Source organism: Podarcis erhardii, assembly GCF_964252035.2.
Source record: "Podarcis erhardii genome assembly, chromosome: W".
In the NCBI taxonomy this organism is placed as follows: domain Eukaryota; kingdom Metazoa; phylum Chordata; class Lepidosauria; order Squamata; family Lacertidae; genus Podarcis; species Podarcis erhardii.
The window spans coordinates 25,166,141-25,191,360 of NC_138506.1; the positions used below are offsets into that span (position 1 = coordinate 25,166,141).

Consider the following 25,220-nt stretch of genomic DNA (forward strand, 5'->3'; position numbering starts at 1 on the left):
GCGTGCGTGATATTGCCTCACAGTGGCCCTCCCTTGTTTTAATCCATGTATCTCTTTCCTGGCGAGATCTACATCTATCGCTGATAGAAAACAATCGTCCATAGCCTTAAGAAAGGCATCCGCATTTTGGAGGGCTGGGTCCTTATCTCGCCACAGATTACGCAGCCACGCTTTAGCGTCTCCGTGGAGATGAGTTAGTATGAACCCCACTTTCTCCCGCTCATCTCTAAAATCCTTCTCCAGCAATTCTAGCGCGTAAACCACGTCTGCTCTGAAGTTAGGATACTGCTGCAGATTCCCATCGAAATGAGACACGAGGCTGCCTCCTCTCTTTCCCAGCCCAATTCCCTCTGGTCTGGTTCCCGGCGCCCCCTGTTTAGTCAACATTTCCAACCTGATTTCCAGATCCTTGCAGGCAGTAGCCGCTTCCTCTTCCCTCTTCCTAGATGCAAGAATTTCCGCGTTGAGTTGTGTCACTGCGTTTTGCAGGGCTGTTATGCGTTCTTCGGTAGTCATCTTGTCTTGCTTTCGTGAGCTTGCGAAGCACCAATCTTCGCCCCCTGCTGCGTCCACTCACGCTGTGAGGTTTTTCTGGAGATAGGACTTACTGTCAGGGCTGCCTCTAGGTCCCAGCTCACAGAGGACCAACGCCAGGCTGATATTATGTACAAAGGTCTTTATTGAAGTATAGTTTCCATTTTAAAGCCAGAACGTGCAACCCTACGTCTAGACTCTAGATCGGCGAAGTCCTATCTGAATCACTTCCCCTTCCGCACCAGTTTAAGATCCTAGCCCTGCTCCACCTTCTGCGCTGCTCTCTCCTCCTCTGGGTCCTCCTGCCCTCTGGGGCATTGCCCTTCCTGGACTCTTCCGACGCTGAGTCGCTTAGCTCCTCCCCTTGCCTCCGGCGTGCTTTAGGACCCGGTTCCCAATCCTCACTCTCTGCTGTCCCGCGCTCCTGTACATTTGAACTTGCTTCTCGCGCCAACCCAGTGACCTTTCTCCTAACCGTTACACTGCTTCTATCACTGCTTCCCTCTTCCGTGACACTGGCCGGATCTGACCTCCCCTCCGTTGTACGACTCTCCGAGGAAGGCGTGGTCAGCTCTGCCTCGTCTTCTCTCCCTGGTGGGGGAAGTACTGGTCCCGATGCCTGGGACACTTCCCCCCCACTCTGCTCTGGTGGGGAAGCTGGTCCTGATCTCCAACTACTGCTCTGGGAGTCCCTGCTCCCCCCTTGCTCCTGGGGCGTTCCCCTTGGGACCCCCCTACCCCTGGCCACTGGCGCTCCCTTCTGTGAATCTTCCGATTCGCTGGAGAGGCTTATGGAATCCCTCGGACCACTGTCTCCTCCTACACTGCCCTCTGATTCCTCGCCCTCGCTCTCCATTTCCCATCTTCCCTGTGCCTCTGCTCCTGAGCCCCTGACAAATGGTATGTAAAAATAATATATATAGAAATATTAATTAATGATATATACAAGTATTTTTCACAGCATAGTGGTTGCTTTTTTTTGCCGATTATATATATATATATATATATATATATATATATATATATATATTGTTGCATAATACATCACATATTTATATTTTTTATGGTATATATGGTATATATATATATATATATATACCATAAAAAATATAAATATGTGATGTATTATGCAACACGTCATTATAGTATTTATATATATCTAATAATATATTGAATATAAATATATATCAATAATATAAAAATATATCAATAATGAAATGTCTAAGTATGTGTGTATATCATATAAATGTAAATTAGATCTAATTAATATCTATATGATATGATATATGAGTTGGGATACTGCCAGGGAGATATGGCCCATCATGGCCCCCACGTCGCCTCTGAATGATCCATCGATCTCCTGTAGATACAGTATCAGTAATTAGCGACACAAGCTCCAGAAAATAGCTTGCCACATTCCAGAGCTGATGCATGCTCTATCAGCAGAATTCGCACAGCGAAAGATGCACGCAGGAGAGCATTATTTACAAGTTTATTCAGCGTTGGTCAGAACAAAGAGAAAAACATGGCTGCCTGCTTCAGTGTCTCAGACACAGAGAGAAAGAAACGAAAGCAAAGACACAACAGAAACATCCTGTGAACAGGAAATACGCAGGCTGTGAAACAAACATCCTGCTCCCTTTTAAGGTGGAACGGAAATATCCTAACATCCTCCCCCTTTCCGTGTAACCTGTAGTACCTGTGGTTCAACCCAATTGCAACCTCTGTACATAAACCTTAAGTTGTTCTCTGTTAACAACCTTAGACAACAGATCAGCAGGAATTTCATTTCCTGCCATGTAGGACACCTGAATGAGTCCTTTCTGAATACACTCTCTTGCACGATGTAGCTTAATCTGCAAGTACTTGGTTCTTTGCTTGCAACTCTCTGAGTTCAGCAAAGCCAAACAGGATCTATTGTCTTGATACACTTGTATAGGACATTTCACAGAAACTCCGATATCCTTAAACAGTTGCATCAACCATTCACAATCCATGAGTGAAAATGACAGAGCATTGAGTTCTGCTTCACAGGAACTTAGGCTTACTGTCGTTTGCTTCTTGCACACCCAGTCAAACAGACAGTGGTTGTACATGTAGCATACTCCAGAAGTGCTTGTACCATCCGTGGTGTCACTTCCAAAACTAGCATCTGCAAAGATTTCAAGACCTCCAGTCTTCTGACTGGTGAACCTCAGCCTGTAGTGCAAAGTCCCTTTCAAATAGCGGGCTATGCGCTTCAGAGCTTTCCAATCCTGAACAGTAGGATTGTTAGCATGTCTGCTAAGCAGGTTAGTGCTTACAGCTATGTCAGGTCTTGAGCATCTAGCAATGAAATTCAACTTGCCTAGAATGCATCTGTACAGCGTAGTGTCAGAAAACGCTTCAGCAGTACTATCTACCTGGTAACCTGTCACCATCGGTGTGTCTGCTGGGTTTGCATCAACCAAATTCAACCTGGTTAATACATCAGCAATTTTCTGTGTTTGGTGTACCAGAAAATTACCTGCTTGGTCCCTCTCCACCTGCAGAGAAAGATAGTTGGATACCTCACCAAGATCCTTCATGTCAAAGTGCTCCTTCAGCTGAGCGAGGGTGCTTTGGTACAAAGCCTGTGTCAGGGGCTCAGGAGCAGAGGCACAGGAGAGGGAGGAAATGGAGAGTGAGGGGGAGGAATCCGAGGGAAGCACAGGAGATGAAAGTGGTCCGAGGGATTCCATGAGCCTTTCCAGCGAATCGGAAGATTCACAGAAGGGAGCGCCGATGGCCAGGGCAAGGGGGGTGCCAAGGGGGAAACCCCAGAAGGAAGGGGCCAGCGGGGACTCCCAGAGCAGCAGTTGGAAATCAGGACCAGCTTCCCCACCAGAGCGCAGTGGGGGGGAGGAGTCCCAGGCATCGGGACCAGTGTTCTCACCACCAGCGAGAGGAGATGAGTCAGGATTGACCACGCCTCCATCGGAGAGCGGGGAAACGGTCAAGAGGAAAGTTACCGGCTGGGCGTGCGCGCCAAGTTCAAATGTACAGGCGAGCGGCACAGCAGGCAGCCCGGATAGGGAGCCAGGTCCTAAAGCCCGCCGGAAGGAGGGGCAAGACTCAGGGGGGTCAGCGTCAGAAGAGTCCAGAAAGGAGGAAACCCCAGGGGGCAGAAGGACCCAGAGGAGGAAAGAACAACGGAAGAGGTGGAGTAAAGCTAGAGTCTTAAACTGGTGTCTAGGAGGCGGAGACTCAGATGGAGCTTCGCCGGTCTAGCTTCTAAGACGTAGAGTTGCACGCTGCGGTTTGGAAATGGAAACTAACCTTCAATAAAGACTTTTATACGTTATTACTGGCTAGCGTTGGTCCTCTGTGAGCTGGGACCTAGAGGCAGCTCTGACAGCCTGATTCTTCCAAAACATCAGAAGATCATGAACAAAACATAAACAATACAGTTTGTTTTGCCCCTCCTCCTTGACAAACACACATGGATCAGCTTTGCCTTGGTGAAAACCTAGAGAAAACAGTGTCTCAGTGAGCTTTGTGTTACAACACCTGGCACTCTGCTTGAGACCATATAAGGATTTCCGAAGTTTACAGACCATTCCCTTCTGTATCTGCATTCCATCAGGTGGAAGCATAAACAGCTCCTCCCCCAAAATCCCGTACAAAAAAGCTGTATTAATGTCATGATGGGAAACATGCAGTTTCTCCTCTGCAGCAATCTTGAGCATCAGCCGAATGCTCTCATATTTGACGGTGGGTGAGTAGGTCTCGTGGTAATCCTGTCCTGGTACCTGTGAAAAACCTCTGGCTACCAATCTGGCTTTGTGTCTGACAACCTTGCCATTCTGGTCTGTCTTGGCCTTGAAGACCCATTTGCTGCCAACCAGTCTCATTCCTGGGACTACCGGTACCAGCTCCCAAGTTTGGTTCCTATTCAAGGAATCAACTTCAGCCTTCATGGCATTTAGCCAAGGCTCAGCATCTTTAGAGATTAACTCCTGAACCTCTTTGAAGCTTGTAGGTTCCCACACCTTCTCTGAGCTACTAAGAACAGCAGTTGCTGTCTTAGCAAACTCATCAGCAAATCTCTTTGGAGGTCTGCCTTTGGTGGCCCTTTCAGACCTGCGAATTAGACGCAAGTCTTCTTCACTCATCTCCTCCTTCTTTGGAGAAAAATGACCAATGGTGAACAGTGGTTCTTCCAGTTCATTGTCAGACGCATCAGATGGCCTGACTGAGGCCTTTGCGCTCCTGTAGTCTGCTGTGTCATCACTGTCGCTGACACCAGCAGCAGCACCGCCCACTGAACTGGAATCCGAACTCTGATCATCATCATCATCATCCTCAGCTTCCTCTTCTACCTCAACATCATCTGCTTTTTTCACATCACCTTCATCTTCCTCTGGGTAACTCTGGAAAATTCCCACATTTTCCCCCCACTTAGGATTGTACTCAACACTCTTTGTCAACTTAATGGACTTAGAATCAGTCATCCATACCCTGTATGCACCTTTTTCGTACCCCATGAACAAACCATGTGCCCCACGCTTCCCAAGCTTGTTGCTCTGTGGGGTGTGTACCCACATGTCAGAACCAAAGATTCTCATGTGCTTGACGTTAGGTTTCTTAGCAAACATCTTCTCATAGGAAGTACAACCAATAGGTAATCACAGTCTGCGATTAAAGGTATAAACAAACGTTGACAGAGCCTCCCCCCAAAACTTCTCAGGGAGATTGGCATCATGCAACAAGGTTTTTAGGCCTCGAAGCAAAGTTTGGTTTGCTCGCTCAGCAAGTCCATTCATCCATGGCGATCTAGGCGTTGACAAGTCATGCTGGATTCCCTTCTCTCTTTTTTTTTATGTAAATAAATTTTTATTAAGGTTTTAAAGATTACAGAAAGAAAAAGAAAATAATAACAATCAATGATAAAAAAGAAGAAACAATACATATATAAAAAAATCATCAAAAACCAGAAAACAGAAGAAAAAAGATAAAAAACAAATCAAACCTGTACATCACTTGCTTACATTCACTTATTTCCTTGACCTCCTCACACCTCCCATTTTTGTATTCTAATTCAATTTGTTATTTCAGCAAATCCTTCCAACCTTATTTTTATCTTAATAATTTGTCTTAATATACTATAATTTTACATTCTCTCTTTCACCAACTCATTTTTACTTAATCCTTTATGTCATTTCTACTAAAACCACATAATTTCCTTTTCCCAACATCTTTCTAACAATCCTTAATTTTGCAATATTTTTGAAGATAAACTTTAAATTTTTTCCAATCTTCTTCCACGGACTCTTCTCCTTGGTCCCGGATTCTGCCAGTCATCTCAGCCAGTTCCATGTACTCCATCACCTTCATCTGCCATTCTTCCCGGGCGGGTAGATCTTGTGTCTTCCAATACTTTGCGATGAGTATTCTTGCTGCTGTTGTGGCGTACATAAAAAAAGTTCTATCCTCCTTTCGCACCAATTGGCCGACCATGCCCAAGAGAAAGGCCTCTGGTTTCATCTGTAAGGTATATTTAAATACCTTTTTCATTTCGTTATAGATCATCTCCCAGAAGGTCTTAATCTTTGGGCACGTCCTGAAAGAATGTACCTTCAATCTCTTTACATTTCCAACATTTATTATCGGGCAAATGATAAATTTTTGCAAGCTTGACTGGTGTCATGTACCACCTGTACATCATTTTCATTATATTCTCTCTAAAGGCATTACATGCCGTAAACTTCATACCAGTGGTCCATAACTTTTCCCAGTAAGCCATCATAATGTTATGTCCAAGATCTTGTGCCCATTTAATCATAGCAGATTTCACCGTTTCATCCTGAGTATTCCATTTAAGCAGCAAGTTATACATTCTTGACAAATTCTTAGTTTTAGGATCTAACAATTCTGTTTCCAATTTTGATTTTTCCACCTGGCTGGATTCCCTTCTCAGTCAGGAAAGCTTCAAACTGCTGAGAAGTGAATTCCCCGCCCCGATCAGTAAAGAGACAGCCGATACGTTTACTGTGAACATTCTCCAACCAAGCACAGAATGCCTTGAACCTAGGAAACGCTTGCAATTTCTGCTCGAGCATAAACACATGAATGTACCTGGAAAAAGAATCAATTAGAACCATGAAGTACCTTGCTCCACCCAAAGAGGGCGCAAGTGGACCAACCAGGTCTGCGTGGACTAGCTGGTAGGGTTTGGAAGCCTGCCTGCTAGACTCCTTGCCTTTTGGAGCAACCTTCACCTTGTTCTCTGCACAAGATACACATTTCATGTGAAACTTACAGGGTTTGATGTGCAAACCCTGAACCAATCCAGGCATCTTGGCCAGCGCTTGCCAAGACATGTGACAAAATCTTCGATGTGCCTCGTGAATGCATCCTGCATGAAGAACTTTGTTAGTATGTGCAACACAACAAGAATCAACATTAGACACAACAGCACCATTGTCATCATAAGTTATACAAAATAAGCCATCCATAAATTTTGCATGCAAAATGTCCTCTTTGCCTTTCCTGATGACACAGACGCTCCTCTTGAAGGAAATCTCAAAGCCACGCCCAGTCAGCTGTGGGACACTGAGCAAATTGTCTGCAGCACCTGGAACATAAAGTACATCTTTGATGGTAGTGTGCAGACTTGCTAGTTTCACAGTCCCTTCTCCTGCAATTTGCAACGTCTTTCCATCAGCCAGGTGGATCTCACCATCTTGAGGTTTGAAAGAGATAAACAGATGCTTATCTTTTGCCAGATGGCGGGTGTATCCAGAATCTACAATAAATCTGGCCTTGGCCTTTGGAGCAGCTTTTCCAGCAAGCAAAACCTTGTTTTCCACCGGCGTGGGCTTTTGCTGCTTGCCCCCCTGCTCCTGGCCATCAAACTTGCCTTTGGCCTTTGGTGAAGCTGTGCCAGCAAACAAAGCCTTGTTTTCCACTGGCGTGGGCTTTTCACCCCCCTTCTGCTTCGGGCCATCTGCAGGCATCTGTCTCTGTTTACCTCTGGCCTTCCGGTATCTGTGAGGATGACCTTGGCTCCCATGAGAAACAGAGCTCTCAGCTGCCGACTCCTTGGCTCCCCCTGGAGGCTGGAATGCTGCCTGGGATGACATCACAGTCAGCTCCCCCTGCAGCTTGCAACCGGTGCCCTCGGCATCCCTGCAAACACTCTCATTCTGGGAAACAGCCAGGACCTCTGATGCAGTCAAACTATGGGCTGGGATGACCGGCAGATGAGCTACTTTCAAAGCATTCCACATCTGACGTGCAGTCGTGTTGCCAGGCAGTGTTGATATATCCTCCAGAGAGACGGATAAGACTATTACGTCTATGGCCCTTGAATGTTGGGCCTTCCATCTATCTGTCAGAGGAACTGGGGGGGCTTCACACACAGTATGCCACACTCCAAACTGTCGTAGAAGACTCTCACAGCAACTTGCCCAAGTCTCATAATTGTGCCGATTTAACTTTGGGCACTCAGCAGCTTCAGAGGCTTGGAAAAACTCCATTCCAGCTCTTTACTTGAGCTGTGAGTCTTTTTCACTTCAGAGACTCCTTATCTTGGCTCCCATTAATCACGAAGCCTGCTTGGCTCGGCTCCCAGGCCAGCCGGACATCAGAGTCTCTTGCCGCGGCAAACAGAAAAGCCCAAAACCTGTTGTTGGGATACTGCCAGGGAGATATGGCCCATCATGGCCCCCACGTCGCCTCCGGACGATCCATCGATCTCCCATAGATACAGTATCAGCAATTAGCGACACAAGCTCCAGAAAATAGCTTGCCACATTCCAGAGCTGATGCACGCTCTATCCGCAGAATTCGCACAGCGAAAGATGCACGCAGGAGAGCATTATTTAGAAGTTTATTCAGCGTTGGTCAGAACAAAGGAAAAAAACATGACCGCCTGCTTGCGTGTTCAGGCACAGAGAGAGACGAAAGCACAGACACAACAGAAACATCCTGTGAACAGGAAATACGCAGACTCTGACTCACAAAGCCTGCTCCCTTTTAAGGTGGAACGGAAATATCCTAACAATATGATGTTTTATTATCATAAAACATATCCCCTCAGCCCCATTTTTGAAAGAAAAGAAACGGACACCGGTTGCTGTTTTTCTTCTAAGGCCGTATATTTAAAGTGAAATTCTCTGATTTCATAAGGGGGGACGGGGAAGAGACGAGAAAGATTCCCAACCGATGGATATCGAACAGTTTTCAAAATGTGTTTTTTTAAGGTTCATGTACATTGCTTAGAAAAAAAGGAACTCTGTACACGCTCAGGAGCACTTTCCCCAAATCCCTCCCAGAACAACAAGGGGAAAAAACCCAAAACGTGAGAATGGAGAGATCCCATTGGTCAGTCGGTCGCTAGGTAGGTAGAAAACTGTAAACTCGGTTCAAGTCAGTTCCGGAAAAGTCCATCCGCCAGAACCTGTAATGGCAGAAGCAACGGAAGGGAAGTGGCCGGTGGGAAGGAAGCCCAGCTGGTCCAAGGAGGAGGAGGAAGAGAAAGTACTGGAAGTTAGGAGGCGTGGCTTGTTCCTCGTTTCCCGTTACTTGAAACAGTGGGTTCTCCATGGCTGATTTGGGACAGGAAGTGGCTGCAAGGGGCCAGGAAGTGGGGAGGGAAGGGGCAGGGAAGGGACAGAAAGGTGTTGTGAGGGGACAGGAAGGAACTTTTAAGGGAACAGAAAGGGACTGAGAGAGAATAAGAAGGGACTGGGAGAGAACAGGAAGGGACTGTGAGGGAGAAGAAAGAAGAAGAAGAAGAGTTTGGATTTGATATCCCGCCTTTCACTCCCTTTAAGGAGTCTCAAAGCGGCTAACATTCTCCTTTCCCTTCCTCCCCCACAACAAACACTCTGTGAGGTGAGTGAGGCTGAGAGACTTCAGAGAAGTGTGACTGGCCCAAGGTCACCCAGCAGCTGCATGTGGAGGAGCGGAGACGCGAACCCGGTTCCCCAGATTACGAGACTACCGCTCTTAACCACTACACCACACTGGCTCTCGTGTGGGGGACTGTGGGGGAACAGGGACTGTGGGGGAACAGGAAGTGCCTGAGAGCAAAGAGGAAGTGAATTGAAGGGATCAGGAAGGGGTAAAACCAGAAGGGACTGTGAGGGAACAGGTAGGGGCTGTTCGAGAACAAGAAGAAGAAGAGGAGTTTGGATTTGATATCCCGCCTTTCACTTCCTTTAAGGAGTCTCAAAGCGGCTAACATTCTCCTTTCCCTTCCTCCCCCACAACAAACACTCTGTGAGGTGAGTGGGGCTGAGAGACTTCAAAGAAGTGTGACTGGCCCAAGGTCATCCAGCAGCTGCATGTGGAGGAGCAGAGACGCGAACCCGGTTCCCCAGATTACGAGACTACCGCTCTTAACCACTACACCACACTGGCTCAAGAAGGGGCTGAGAACAGGAAGGGGCTGTGAGAGAACAGGAAGGGCCCGTAAGGGAACAGGAAGTTCCTCTTAAGGGAAGAGGAAGGTACTGTGAGGGGACAGGACGAATGGGAAGCGGAGAGGAGGAAAGGCTGGGGTGGGGGCAGGACCCGAATCCGGCGCCCAGCGCTCTCCCTCTTGGATGTCAGTTGACGTAGTACAACCAGTAGAGGAGGTTGAAGAAGCCGAAGGTGATGGGGAATAGAACCCGGGACCACTTGTCGATGGTGCTGACGTCGGCCAGGTCAGGGATCTTCAGCTTCAGCTTGGAGGACCTCCGGCGCAGGCGGCAGTTGGCCCGGGCGGCGCGGCAGGCAGGTGTCTTCCGGGAGTGTAGGGCAGTGCCTGAAGATTCGAACCCGCGCAGGCCGCAGGGGCGCAGGTCCGGCGAGGGTGACGTGGAGAAGAGCGGGCAGTTGCTGTCGGAGACGCCAGCCAGAAGGAGGTTGCCATATGGGTCGGGCTGAAAGGAGAGAAGGGAGATCAGGGTCATCTATCCCAACCCGCGAGGATCTCAACCTCGAATTCGGGCCCCTGAGGGTCACCCATCCTGACCCACGGGGATCTCGGCCTCAAATCCAGGACCCTGAGGTTCACCCATCCCTATCCACAGGGATCTCGGCCTCGAATTCGGCCCCCGAGGGTCACCCATCCCCATTCGGTTTTTAGGCAGGAATCTCGCACCTGAGTCCGGGGCTCCAGGTGCCGGGCACGTCTTTTCTGCTGGCGGGGCCCTCGCCCAAAGAAAATGTAGTTCACCAGGGCATATTCCAGCAGCGCCAGGAAGACGAAGACGAAGCAGCCCATCAGGTAGACATCAATTGCCTTGACGTACGGGATCTTGGGCAGCGTCTCCCGGAGGTGGGTGTTGATGGTCGTCATGGTCAGGACGGTCGTCACCCCTGGGTGCCGCAGCGGGTGGGGGTGGGAGAAGAAACAGGGTTAGTTGGGTGGCTGGGAATTACAGCACGGGGAAGGCACCATAATTCAAACCTCCGTCACGATAACGATCAAAATATTTTTGTAATATCCAAGGATGGGACCGATATATTGAAATCAAATGTTTTCATACTCTGAAATCAATCAATGTCATGACTGAAGACGGATATATAAAAACATCCATGGAAATCCAACAATTTCATATTGAATCTGGATTCCATATGACCTTAACGGGTCGGAGAACTGGGCACCACTTCACCAAATGGGATCAAGGTCAGGTCCTGGCTTTAAGGAAAATCAGATGGACCGATAGAAGGATGGTGGACCTTTAGGGTCTTGGTGGACCACCAGCTTGCCACCAGGATATGGGAGAAGGTTCTCAGGGGCTTGGTGGTTCTCCAACTTCACCTGAATTCAACCCAATGAATGTCAAGAGGGTCCTGCATTTAGGGAGGATCACTTGGACCCTTGGTAGCAGGACTGCAGAGCAAGATCTCAGGATCTCCTCACCTAGGGCCACCCGGGCGGCCGAAGCGTCGTAGTTGATCCAAAAGGAGACCCAGGAGAGGATGGTTATGAGGATGGAGGGCATGTAGGTCTGCAGGATGAAGTAGCCGATGTTCCTCTTGATGCGGAAGCTGAGCGACAGGCGGAGGTAGGACCCTGTTGGAGAAAGAGGAGATGGTCAAACTGGACAGAAGCCCAGGATCCAGGTGAATTGGTGGGGACATCTCTGGTATCTTCAGTGAAGGGTGGATTGGAGGATCATGGTGTGTCCAACAACCCTGGGATTTCGGCCAGGGGGTTAGACTAGATGGCCCCACGGGGGGTGGGGGATGTAAAACACAGGAGCAGTCAATGACAACATTCCTAGAGTGTACATGTTAGAACATGGGGAGGGATGTCTGTCCAGCAAGCAGGTAAACCTCCTGGGGACGGACTTCCTCCGCATGTGACCAGAGGTGGGTGTGGCCTCACCTGTGCAGGTAATGATAAAAGCACAGGGCAGGCAGCCACTCTCTCTTGCCTCTCTCTCTGCCATTTTCCTTCGATGAGGAAACATCTAAGGATGCTCTCTTGGCTCCCAGCCAAGAGAGGAGATAAGGACTATCTTGCTACAAGATAGATTCTAAGTGTATGTAACCTTTTTAAGCCTGCCTACCTTCTGGGATCATATTGTGAACAGAACGTGAGTAAACTCTTTTATACTTTTATAAAGACTGTGTCGTGTCTTGTATTTTAAGAGGGAACAAAAGGGGAAATTACCAGAGTAATTATTATAGAGGTTCTAGCGAACCTGTGCAAGCGTTACCGTTGCGAACTTAAAGGGGAATGTCATAAACTCTGCTGATATTTTGGGAACTTGTTAGCACAAGTTGGATAAGGATATAATTAGTCAATATATCCTCTCCTGCACCCCAGAACATTCCCACAGGGGGAACCCACCTGTGGTGAAGACCACCTCACGGGTGACCAGCTTCTGCTCAATGATGGTGAACTGGGGCAACTCCAATACCTCCATCCCTGTCACGGCCGAAGAGTTTCCTTGCCAGAAGAAGACAATGTCATCGACAGTGTAGCCGTCTGGGAGGAAAGAAAATAAGAAATAATGAGAATGATTCCTGGTTGAAAATTATTCCAGTCTTAAAATTAATCCTGGTTTAAAAGTATTCCTGGATTAATTCTAATTCCCAGATTAGAATTATTCCAGTCTTAAAATTATTCCCGTCTTAAAATTAATCCTGGTTGAAAATTAATCCTGTTTTAACATTATTCCCGGATTAACATTATTCCCCAATTAAAATCCTCCTGGTTTAAAATTAACCCTGGTTTAAAATTAACCCTGCCTTAAAATTAATCCTGCCTTAAAGTTATTCCTGGATAATACTTTTAATTATTCCTCAATTAACAAGCAATAATTTAATTTCATTGAATGATACGCACAGCTCTCAATTTCCAGGGTGCAATTCTGCTGATCCAGGGGGTATCTCCGGAGATCCATCATGCAGGCAGCGGTTGTCGTGATCCTGCGGAGAGAGAGCGTGAGTGGATTCCAGGGATCCATTATGGGGATCACTGACTGACGGACGCGGGGAATGCTATATACTGATTGGGGGGGGGTTCGACCCCTATTTGGATGATATTCCTGGTCCTATGTCTGAACCAGCAAATATTTCTCTAAATTTGCCTATTGATAAGTATTAATTGGACAGTTAATTTTATGGACTATTAATTGCTAAGTATAAATGAATATGTATTTATCAGATCGCTAATTTTTATGGACTATCAATATGTCTCGAAATTGATAATATTTTAAGCCGTCATTAATCATGATCCATCCAATAATCATGATCCGTCCATTAATAATCATTAAACATGATCCATCCATTAATAATGACCCGTCCATTAACAATCATTAATAATGATCCACTCATTAATAATGATCCATCCATTAATAATCATTAATCATGATCTGTCCATTAATAATGACTCGTCCATTAATAATTGCCCGTATTGATCAATACGCCCTATAAAAACTGATTATCACCCACTTCGCGGTGATCACTAGGCGAGAACAAAACCACCCATTAATTGACCATATTTGCAATAACGAACTGGCCAGAGCGAATCGGTTCTTGATTATTGGTGATTAATATTGTTAATATCCACCCACCTCAGGCCGTAGAGGACGGTGCCGTCCGGGTGCAAGCGGATCATGCGGTTCTTGACGGTGACGCCATGCAGGAAGGACTTTTTGTCGTTCAGGAAGTAGGTGTCTGGGAGCCAGAGCTGGTCGGCGACTCGGTTGTCGAGTGTCAGGTTGAACGGCAGATCGCCATAGGCGAGTCGCTTGTCCCGCCAGCTCTGCTGGAAGTACATGGTGATGGTATAGTCCTGGTGGAGGAGAAAAGAAAGAGAGAGATGGGGAAAATTGAAGGATAGAAGGATGAGAGGATAGGAGGAGAGAAGGTGGAGAGGCAGGTCGCCCTAGGTGAGCCACTTGTCCCGCCAGCTCTGCTGGAAGTACATGGGGATGGTATAGTGCTGGCGGAGGGGGGAGAGAGAGAGAGAGAGAGAGAGATGGGGAAATTGAAAGATGGAAGGAGAGAAGGATAGGAGAGAAGGAATAAAGGAGGATAGGATAGCAGGAAAGGATAGAAGGATAGAAGGAAAGCCATCTTTTCCCTCAGGATTCGAATCCGGACCCGACGGGAGTTCGTCCAACTTACCATGTTGACTTCGGAAATCTGGTCGATGCTCGAGATGTGGATGCTCATCCCCACCACCACAGGGTTCCCTGAAATAGTAATAACAACAACAACAAAACACAAAACAACAGATTTATATTACATTACATTACATTACATTACATTACATTACATTACATTACATTACATTACATTATATTATATTATATTATATTATATTATATTATATTATATCAAATTACAATAATAGATTATTATTATATTAAAACAAAGTAATAAAATTACTAATTGCCAATGAAACTCATAATCGGTTAATTTTTTGACTGGTGATGAAACGATCACATAATTAAACCATAAAATCAAACCCTCAATGGGAAGATGAGATAATAAACAATAAGGAAATAATAAAATAAAGTCATAAATAATAATGCCATAAAATTAAAGAATAAAAATTAAAAAACAATAAATCATAACTTTAGAACATGAGGAAAGGCTAAAAGTCAATAAGGAATAACAGCAAATTGAACAATAGATTATAAGAAAATAATAAAAGCAATAATAAAAGGGGATAATAAATAATCATTTATTTATTTATGACCTAACTTCTTATTTATGATTAATTATCTAATTTATTATCGATCGGATTTATGCTGTAACCTTTAGGCACCTCTGCCTTACCTCCGCAATAAAACTGAACCATAGATTAATAAGAATATAATAAAAGTTGATAATAGATCATCATTTATTAATTTATGACCTGGCTTATTATTGTTTACCTGTTTTATTATCAATTGGATTCATGCTCTAACCTTTAGACCGCGCTGCCTTACCTCCGAAATCGGGCCGCAGGCGGACATCGTAGCCTTTGAGGAGCTTGTCCACAATGTCCTTGACCACCGAGATGTTGCCAGTGGAGGGGCTGCAAAACAGGAGAAGACCATGGTTTGTCCTCCAAGCGGCTGAGATAAAATATTGGGGGGTCCCCATTGAGCCCCACCCCACATGGCACCCTATACATTTGGGGGGTCCTTCATATATTGGGGTGCCCAGCTGGATTAAAACATGGGGGCCCTACATGGGATCATTTAAACCTGCCACCGAATCTATTATATTGGGTCGCCCAGCTGATAAGAAATTTGGGGGGTCCCAGCTGGGAGAAGATATTGGGAGCCCCAATAAACTTGGGGCCCCTTCATATATTCTATTGGGGTGTCCAGCTGGAATAAAATATTGTGGAGTTCATATAGATTTGGGACATTTGAGATATTGGGGGCATCATGCTTCTCATGGCCTCCTTTAAACTTGCCCCCCTGAATTTCAGCTGGGCACCCCAATATAATATATTATATAAATTTCATATAAATTTGGGGGGGTTGAAATATGGCGACATCATGCTTTTCATGGCAATTGGAAGGGGTCTCTCCCCTATTCTGTGGGGGGGGGGAGCTAGGGGACCCCTAAAAACCCCCACAGGGGAGCCCCCTACAGGTTAACCTACCTGTGTGCCTCCTAAAAACCCCACAAGTAGCCCTGCTACCTTTTCCATCCCCCAAAACCCCCGAGGAGCCCCCCTCTCAGGTTCGCCTACCTGTGCACCCCCTAAACCCCCAAAGGTGAGCCCCCACTACCTCTCTGCCCCCCAAACCCCTAAGGTAACCCCTGCTCCCTGTCCATCCCCCCAAACCCCCAGGGGAGTCCCCCTCTCAGATTAAACTACCTGTGCACCCCTAAACAAAACCCCAAGTGAGCCCCCCCCTCTGTGTCCGCCCCCAACCCCCCCAGGGGAGCCCCTTGCGACTTTTCCGCCCCCCAAAAAACCCCAGGTGAGCCCTCCAAACCTACCTGTGCGCCCAGCAGCAGCAGCGGAGGAGGAGACACAGCGCCGCCCATGCGCCGCCGTGCAGTCCCCGCATTTCCGAGAGGTGGGAGGTCGGGGTGGGGGGGCAGCACCCCCAAAATGGGGGCAGAGGTGGGGCCGGCCTGTTCACCTGAAGCGAATGGAAATCCGAATCGAAGAGCGGCGCTCAGAAGGCAGCCTCGCCGTGGCGCAAAACGGACGGGAGAAGAAAAGCGCTCCGATTGGGCGCAGGGTTGCGGAGGAGAGGAGCCAACGGAGTCTCCGGCGAGCGGGCGCACGTGGAAAAGGCGCTTCGGGAGAAGGTGGCGGGACGCGGAAGTTGCGGTCCGGAAGCCGCAATCGGAGACGCTGCGCCCCAATGTGGGGAATGAGCTTTTGGGGGCGCAAGGGAGGATCGGCCGCCGACGGAGAGTCTCTGGCCAACAGGAATGATGCGCTCTTGTTTGCGGAGACAGGGAAAGGCTGCGCGTCAACGAAGGAGATGCGCTTTTGGGAGACGAGGAAAGGCTGCGCCCAAATGCAGAAAACGCGCTTTTTGGAGACGGTCAGCAGGAAAATGCGCCGTCCGGCGTGCAGGCGAGGATGGGCGGGCGCGCAGGCCAACGGGAAGGAGGGATGCGAGGAAAGGCTGCGCGCCCAAAAGCAGGAAATGCGCTGTCGGGGGCGCAGGCCGCGAATGGAGACGCTCCGGCCCAGGGGAAGGATGCGCTGGGGGAGAGACTGCGCCCAAAGGTGGGAAATGCGCAGGCGAGGATGGCGGGACCACGGACGGATCCGAGGAGGAGAAGCTGCGCGCCAACGTGGAAATGTGCCCAGGAAAAGCCGCCCGAGGATCCTGCTTTTGAAGGAGGACAGGCCGCCAATGGAATCTGCGCGCAACGTGGGAAAAGCGCCTTCGGGGGGCGCAGGCGAGGATGGCGGGACCGGGGCCGGATCCGAGGAGAAGAAGCTGCGCGGCGACGTGGAAATGCGCCGAGGAGAGGCTGCCGCTTTTGGAGAGGAGATGCGCCTTTGCAGGAAGAGAGTCTGCGCACAGCGTGGGAAAATGCGCTGGGGGTGGGGGAGGCAGGCGAGATTGGCGGGACCAGGGACGGATCCGACAAGGTGAAAGTTGTGCTCCCGAAGGCGGCTGCGCGGGAAATGCGCCCACCCCCGGAAAAAGGTGGAATCTGGGTTGGGGGGGGTGGAGGAGGAGGAGGAGGACGAGGCCGGATCCTTGGATACCTCCGGCCGCGAGATGCGCTCTTGGGGGGCGCAGCCAGGCCGCGAAATCCTCACTCGGGCCGAATTCTCAGGGGGTTCCTCCCGACGCCTTGGGGGGGGGCGCAGATACCCGCACTTGGGGGGCGCAGGTGGACGATGCGTTCCCGGAGGGTGGCGTAGGGCGGGGGTCGCAGCCGGATCCGTCTGGATGAGTAAAAATGCGCGTTTTCGGGGGGAAGGGCGCACAGGCCTCGAAATCCGCGCTCGGGGGGCGCCGGGGAGGGGGTGGGATTCGCTCCTGGAGGGGGGGCGCAGGGAGGCCCTCGCCTCTGTTTGGCCCGGCGGCCGCTGCAGAGGATGCTCCGCGCTCCGCCTTTCCGAGAAGGGGAGGGAGAAGAAATCACGTGATAGGAAGAGCGGTTGGGGGGGGGGAGGGAGAACCCCAAAAATAAAGGAAATGATAATCCGGAAGAAAAAATGCAATTTCCCCCCTCCAAAATAAAGGGAAATCGTCCCTAATGCGCAGAAAGAATAACAATGGGGGGCGGGGAGACACAAAGAGAAGGGGGCGGGGAGAGAGAGCTAGAGAGGAGAAAGAGAGGGGGAGATGAGGGAGAAGAGAGAAAAAAGAGGGAGAGAAGGAGAAAGGAAAAGAGGGGAAAGAAAAGAGGGGAAGAGAGAGAAGAGAGGGAAGGGGGAAAGAGGGAAGGAGAAAGAAAGAGGAGGGGAAGAGAAAGAAAATAGAGAGGAGAAAGAAAGAGAGAAAGAGAGAGAGCGCGAGCAGAAAAAGAAAGAGAGAGAGAAGAGAGGGGTGGGGAAAGAGAGAGAGAGAGGATAAAGGGTCCCTGGGGTAATCTTTTCTGACCCGCTTCCGCCTCTGCCATTCTACGATTATATTCCTGGTATAGGGTGATATATAAATGATAATGATAATGATGAACCACCCTGTACCCGAAGAAGAAGGAAGGAAGAGGGCTCTCTTCTGCATTGTAGGGGCTCCCTTCTGGCTCCCCCATTCTAGATCCCTGCATTGCAGGGGGGTCTGCCTGGATGTCATTTCGGGCTCCCTTCTAGCTCCCCCATTCAAGGATCCTGCGCTCCGTTTCCCGCCTCGCAGGGGGGTCAGTCTGGATGACTTTTAGGGCGCCCCTTCCCTCTTCGCTTCCCCTCTCCCTTCCCGTCTGCTGCAGTGACGACGAGCTCCGCGAGTGCGCCGGCGCGGCCGTAGCTGTCCCCCCCCCCCTCGTCTTCCCGCCCCGGTTTCGGGGGGCCGCAGAGAGTCCCGGTAAGGCTCGCGACCCCTCTAAAAAAAACTGGGGAGGGGGCTGCTTTCGCCCCAGGGGTGCGCCCTCCCCCTTCTGGTTTTGGGGTTCCCGATGGAGCAGGTCGAGGGGTCCCCAAGTTCTCCTTCTAATGCTCCCCAAAACGGCTCCCTCCCTCTTCCTGCCCCCCGTTTTCCGAAGGATGCGCGGTCACGTAGCCCAAAGCATGCGCTTGGGGGGCTACGAAGGGGGCAGTTTGGGGGGCAGGTGTCCCCCCCCAAGCGGGCAAATCCCTCTGGTCCCCCCCAGTCTTCCCGAAGGGGGATGCAACGGCCCCAGCGCCCCACCTCGCCTCGTGCTTTTTGGGGGCCACGGATGGCGACGGTTGTGGGGCGCAGGGGACCCCCATTGGGGCAGATGGGGGACAGGATAGCCCCCGAAGATCTCCTTAAAACGGACCCCCCCTACCAATCGGGTAAGTCCATTTCGACCCTTTCCCCCGCACCAGCGATTGCGCGGCGAATGGAACAGTCGGCTGGGAAGGGACCCGAGGATCATCCAGTCTGACCCGCTGCTCGTAGCACGTGTGAAAAGGACCTCGGGGTTTAGGGGAACCACTAGTGTCACCTCACTGGATTCCAGGCTTCTCTCTTGAGATCCCTGCCGCCGTGAATGGTCCAGGAATCTCCAACCGACCACCCGACATCCGAGGAAGGAGAGGAAGGTATCGAAGGAGAGAAGGATGAAATGAGAGGAGGAGCGGAGAGGAGAGGAGAGATGGGGGGAGGAGAGAAGGGGAGAATAATAATAGGGCGGGAAGGGACCGCTGATGCTACTTTGGATGGAGTTACAAGCTTGGTGGGTCAAAGGAACGCCATGATGATGATGATGATGATGATGATGATGATGTCGATGTCGATGCCAAAAACAGGTCATGCCGATGCAGGATGAATCTCAGGCCTCCCTCTCTTTCTCACCTTCCCCATCTCTCTTCTCTCTCTCTCTCTCTCTCTCTCTTTCTCTCTCCATTCCTCTCTCTAATCTCCCTTCTTCTATCTCTTTCCCCCATCTCTCTCTCCCCCCTCCCTTCTCCTCTCTCTTTCTTTCTCCTCTCCCTCCGGGGTCACATCTCCCCCCTCTCTTTCTTCTTCCTCCCTCTCTTTCTTCTTCCTCCCTCTCCCCCCCCCCTTTCTCTCCTTCCCCACCTCTCTCCTCTCTTTCTCTCTATTTTCTTTCTCTGGCTCTCCATTCCTCTCTCAAATCTCCCTTCCTCTTCTCTCTTTCCCTCCCTCTCCCTCTCTGGACTCCTTCTCTCTCTCTCTCTCTCTTTCATCTCCCTTCCTCTATCCCTCTCTTCTCTCTTTCCCTCCCTCTTCCTCCCTGGACTCCTCTCTCTCTCTCTCTCTCTCTCTTCCCCCCTCTCTCTTCTCAAATCTCCCTTCCTTTATCCCTCTCTTCTCTCTCTTCTCATCCCTTCCTATAGGAACAGGGCAGCAGCCAATTCCTTTCATATTCCAATCACAGCAGCTGTGGAATTCTTCCCTCCCTCTCTTTCTGGCAGGAGAAAAGGAGGAGGCATGGCTGGAGGGCATCTATCCCACCCAGAGTGAGTAGGGGGTCTCCTCCTCTGAGACAGGATCAGGGCCCTGCTGCCAGATTTTCCTGGATCCAAAGACAAGCTGCAATCTTTGGCTAAAATACGATGAATTATAATTTTAAAAGCTCTATTTTGAGCTCTATTTTGAATGTTAAAAGAGGTGGTGCCTTAACTGGACATTTACGTTTGCATTATTTGGGGGGCCTTTTGTGAAAAAGCTGTGTCCTGACAAATTTAAAAAATGGTTCTGGTTTAAAAAATAAATAAAAATGAAATCAATTATGGAATTGCAGTTGATTACAAAATGGCAAAGGAAGCAAAAGGCCTGGCGAACGGTTGGCGAAAATGGAATGTGCAAATTGATGCCAACTTTGTAGGCCAGGAAGGCCAAAAGCAGGGAAGAGAAAGGGTTAGGGGCTGAGGATAGGGATAGTGATAGGGGTTAAGGATAGGAATAGGGGTTGGGGGTTAGGGATGAGGTTGGGGGTTAGGGGTTAGAGATAGGGGATAGGGGTTAGATTTCCTTTTTTGGAATCATAAAAATCCCTTTTGTACAGAAAGGTTCAACCTTGCTGGCATCCCAGACTCTGTGCATTAGGCTAGAGACTGAGGAAAGGATTCTTCCCTCCCTGCGTCTTGGAATCCTGTCTTCTCCTGCCGCTGGAGATGTGATGCCAGAGGAAAGCTGGGATGCTATGGAATACGGACCGCTGCCTTCCAAGGCCTTCCAACAGGTGACGATCCAGCGCCACCCGGACGGAGGGTTCGGGTTTGTGGCCGGTGGTGAGAGGCCTGTGGTAGTGCATACTGTGGTGGCAGGTGAGGATTTGGGGGATGAATCTCAGCGTCGGGTCATTGAGTCGGAAGCGGGTTGGACTAGAAGACACTGAGGGTCTCTCTCCCCCTGACAGACACCAGATGCCCCTTCCTTTGGCAGGTGGACCCTCGGAGGACAAACTCTTTCCTGGGGACCAGATCTGGGCCATCGGTGACAAAGATGTGAGTGATGTCGCCCATGAGAGATTCATCAAAATTGTGAGGTGAGGAAGGAGGAAGCGGGTTTGAGACACACTGGTCGGACTGGGTGACCCTTCTGAAATTTAAGAGCGGTGGTCCCTGCCTCCTCTACAAATCCATGGATTCTTTCTGGAGGAATTTTAACCCTGGGGAGCTGGGACCCCCGAGGGTCATCCAGTCCAAACCCCCGGAGAGGCAGGAATCTTGAGGAAACCCTAAATGTCTCCTTTGTTCCTTTTCCACTGCAGAAGTGCCAGGGAGTCCACCATCTTCACCGTGCTGAAAACCCATCAGGTGAGACCCCCGGGGGTCATCCATCTCAACCCCCACCCCCCGGCGAGTCGGGAATCTGCTTTTTCGCCTGAGATCTTGGAAGGCGGCCAACATCTCCCACAAGGCCCGTCTTTTCCTTCTCCCCTTCCAGTCGCCCAAGTCTGCCTTCATCAGCGCCGCAAAGAAGGCCAAGCTGAGGTCCAACCCTGCCAAGGTGCGCTTCTCGGAGCCGGAGCCGGTGAGTTCTGGAAAGTTCTGTAATGGAGGGGATGTGGTTGTCTCCTTTATTCAGAGTGGCTGGGGAGGCCCAGCCTGGTGGGCAAGGTGTAAGTAATTAATAATAACAACAACAACAACAATTTATTTATACTCGGCCCATCCAGCTGGGTGATTAAAAACAGAATAAAACATCAAACCTAAAAACTTGCCTAAACAGGGCTACCTTCAGATGTCTTCTAAAAGTCTGGTAGTTGATTATTATTATTATTAGTAGTAGTAGTTTTCTGCCAGCCTCTGCTTTTCCACTCGCAGGAGATGCTGAAGAAGGAAGCCCTCCTCATCATCCCCAACGTCCTGAAGGTTTTCCTCGAAAACGGGCAGGTCAAGTCCTTCACCTTTGACAGCCGCACCACTGTCAAGGTAGAAAGGGAAGCAGTGCCTAGTGCTTAGAGTGAGGGGCTGGGAAGCAGTGCCTAGTGGTTAATGACTTGTAAAATGCTTTTGGAGGAAAAAAGATTTTCTATTTAAGTTACATTCTAGTCCAACGGAATGTATTTAATTTACATTCTATTTTATTTATTTATTTATTTAATTCTATTGAAGTTACATTCTTAATTCTTGATACATCGTAATTCTTAATACATCAGGAAAGAAGGATTTGTTTTAAGTTTTTCATGTGTGCTAAAACACAGTCTTATTTATTTATTTATTGTTTAACCAAATCAGTTAACAAAAATAGATACATATGCTATCATGTTATTGTTTGAGTTAATTAAATTGTTATTAAGGAAATGATACTTTTTCTCCTGCCAATAAAGTAGAGCAAAACAGTTGTCCAAATACAAACAGTTAACTTATTAAACCTCACCATAATTTCATAATTATCAGTCTATGTATTTCTAATAGTAGAACCAAATCAGTCATTTTTGATAAAACTGTAAAAATTGATTATTCCAAAAAGAAAACCTTCCTCTGCTTGTCAGAATTAAGGTGATGCCAGCAAGGCTGAAACTTTCTATAAATAAGGGATTTCTCTCCCCCTCCCCTTTTCTTTTCAAAAATGCTATTCTCTCCCCACTACCAGGAAGTGATAACGACCCTCCAGGATCGCCTTTCCCTCAGGCTGATTAAGCATTTTTCCCTCGTCTTGGAATACCGCAGACCCCAGCGGAACAACCAGTTTCTCCTCCTCCAGGAGAAGCAGCCTTTGACCCACGTGAGTCAGGAGGGAGCAGAGGTCATCTAGTCAAACCCCACTGCCAGAGCTCTGAAATCCTTCCTTCCTTCCTTCTTTCCTTTGCCCCTCTCTCCCTTTCTCTATCCTTCCTTCCTTCCTTCCTTCCTTCCTTCCTTCCTTCCTTCCTTCCTTCCCTCCCTCCTTCCTTCCTTCCTTCCTTCCTTCCTTCCTTCCTTCCTTCCTTCCTCCCTCCTTTTCTAAGTCCTTCCTTTCCTCCCTCCCTCCTTCCTTCCTTCTTTCCTCTCTCCCTTTCTCTGTCCTTCCTACCTTCCTTCGCCCCACACACCCTTTCTCCTTCCTTCCTTCCTTCCTTCCTTCCTTCCTTCCTTCCTTCCTTCCTTCCTTCCTTCCTTTGTCCTTCTCTCCCTTTCTCTTTCTTTCTTTCTTTCTTTCTTTCCTTCCTTCCTTCTTTCCTCCCTCCCTTTCTCTGTCCTTCTTTCCTTCCGTCGTTCCTTCCTTTGTCCCTCCCACCTTTTCTCTGTCCTTCCTTCCTTCCTTCCTTCCTTCCTTCCTTCCTTCCTTCTTTCCTTCTTTCCTTTGTCCCTCTCTCCCTTTCTCTTTACTTCCTACCTTCCTTCCTTCCTTTGTCCGTCCTTCCTTCCTTCATCCCTGCCTTCATCCCTGCCTTCCTCCTTTTCTCAGTCCTTCCTTTCCTCCCTCCCTCCCTCCTTCCTTCCTTCCTTCTTTCCTCCCTCCCTTTCTCTGTCCTTCCTTCCTTTGTCCCTCCCACCCTTTCTATTTCCTTCCTTCCTTCCATCGTCCCTCCCTTCCTCCCTTTCTCAGTCCTTCATTTCCTCCTTCCTTCCTTCCTTTATCCCTCCCACCCTTTCTCTATCCTGCCTTCCTTCATCCCTGCCTTCCTCCTTTTCTCAGTCCTTCCTTTCCTCCCTCCCTCTCTCCTTCCTTTTTTTTCCAGATAAATTTTTATTGGTTTTTCATTGATTATACATATATACAATCTAGATTACATAAGTTGCATATAACATAGCTGTTACAAGAGTTATATATATATTACACAATTATTTTGGGCTCCGCCGAGCCTCAGACTTCCCTTCACTTCGTTGGTAAGTATCAGATAGTTTCTAAAGTCACGTGTTTTATCTCCTTTACATATTTGCCAAACACTGTTAGAGTTATTCTAACCCTGCCAGAGTCCTCAAAGTTCTACACTTGTCTCTTATATACGTCAGATATTTGTTCCAATTTTCATGAAACTTCTGGTCATCCTGGTCTCTTAATCTTCCTGTTATTCTAGCTAGTTCAGCATAATTTATCATCTTGATCTGCCAGTCATTTATAGTAGGTGTTAACTCCATTTTCCAACTTTGAGCTAGCATAGTTCTAGCGGCCGTTGTGGCATATAGAAACAGATTTTTGTCCTCTTTTTTGATTTCCTTGCCGACTATTCCTAGCAGGAAAGCTTCAGGCTTTTTGGGAAAAGTATATTTAAATTTTTTTTAAAGTTCGTTGTAAATCAGTTCCCAAAAGCCTTTTACTTTACTGCATGTCCACCACATGTGGTAGAACTCACCATCCCCCTCTCCACATTTCCAGCATTTCTTAGTCTTCAGTTTATAAATCTTAGCCAATTTCACTGGCGTGAGGTACCACCTATAAATCATTTTCCAAAGGTTTTCCCTTAGTGCCGTACACACCGTGAATTTCATATTTACGTTCCACAACTCTTGCCACTTTACAAAGTCAGTATTGTGACCGATATCTATAGCCCATTTTGTCATGGCCTCCTTCAACTCTTCATCTTTTGTATACCAATCAAGTAAGAGGACATACATCCTAGATAGTGTTTTATTTTTACCTTCTATGACTTCCACATTAAATTTAGATTTTTTATCTTCAAATCCCAGTTTCTTTTTATCATCTTTTAACAAATCATTCACTTGGTGATATTGCAACCACCCCGTGAGTACGTTCTTTACCTCCTCATAAGGCTTAAGTTTTATACCCTGATCAGTTTTGTTGATAAGTTCTTCGTAGGTGGCTTTTTCCCCCTCCATGTTGATTTTTTTGACAGTTAGGACATCTATTGGTGAGATCCACCATGGGGTTTTCTTTTCCAGCAGATCCTTATTTCTTTCCCATACTTGAAATAATGATCCTCTAATTATGTGATTTAGAAAGCCTCTATGAACTTTCACCTTTTCGTACCACAGGTACGAGTGCCACCTGTACCTGTTATCGAAGCCCTCTAAATCCAAGATATCAGTATTCTCTAGCTTTATCCAGTCTTTCACCCACGTTAAACAAGCCGCTTCGTAATATAGACTCAGGTCTGGTAAAGAAAAACCCCCTCTTTCTTTTTTATCTACCAGTATTTTCATTTTTATCCGTGATCTTTTTCCCTGCCAAATAAATCTCGCCAAGATCCTTTGCCAATCTTTACACTGTTTTAATCCTTTCATTACTGGGATAGTTTGGAACAGA

The 25,220-nt window shown here is 48.2% G+C and overlaps 3 protein-coding genes across 3 annotated transcripts in view; 1 reads left to right on the forward strand and 2 right to left on the reverse strand.

Annotated features, from left to right (window-relative positions):
* Window positions 1-25,220, reverse strand: part of LOC309333176 (uncharacterized protein) — a gene marked incomplete at its 3' end in the record, with an annotated part of 262,123 nt that overhangs the window by 13,803 nt on the left and 223,100 nt on the right. Inside the window, exon 2 of the mRNA XM_081846576.1 lies at window positions 6,452-7,451. Within this exon, the coding sequence (XP_081702702.1) occupies window positions 6,452-7,451 (1,000 nt within the window). The remainder of the gene's footprint in view (window positions 1-6,451; window positions 7,452-25,220) is intronic.
* LOC309333215 (gamma-aminobutyric acid receptor subunit beta-4-like) lies at window positions 9,929-16,138 on the reverse strand. Its single transcript, XM_081846634.1, has 9 exons — window positions 15,955-16,138; window positions 14,943-15,031; window positions 14,134-14,201; window positions 13,578-13,798; window positions 12,848-12,930; window positions 12,350-12,487; window positions 11,414-11,566; window positions 10,649-10,866; window positions 9,929-10,427 (listed from the first exon to the last, which is right to left on the reverse strand). The coding sequence occupies exons 1-9, from the start codon at window positions 16,023-16,025 to the stop codon at window positions 10,110-10,112; spliced, it is 1,359 nt and encodes a 452-aa protein (XP_081702760.1). The 5' UTR covers window positions 16,026-16,138; the 3' UTR covers window positions 9,929-10,109.
* LOC309333199 (FERM and PDZ domain-containing protein 3-like) overlaps window positions 19,092-25,220 on the forward strand; it is a 69,066-nt gene continuing 62,937 nt past the window's right edge. The window contains exons 1-8 of the mRNA XM_081846597.1: window positions 19,092-19,159; window positions 19,919-20,041; window positions 20,590-20,851; window positions 20,970-21,072; window positions 21,298-21,343; window positions 21,474-21,560; window positions 21,854-21,961; window positions 22,626-22,757. Of these exons, the coding sequence (XP_081702723.1) occupies window positions 20,704-20,851; window positions 20,970-21,072; window positions 21,298-21,343; window positions 21,474-21,560; window positions 21,854-21,961; window positions 22,626-22,757 (624 nt within the window). The 5' untranslated portion in view covers window positions 19,092-19,159; window positions 19,919-20,041; window positions 20,590-20,703. The remainder of the gene's footprint in view (window positions 19,160-19,918; window positions 20,042-20,589; window positions 20,852-20,969; window positions 21,073-21,297; window positions 21,344-21,473; window positions 21,561-21,853; window positions 21,962-22,625; window positions 22,758-25,220) is intronic.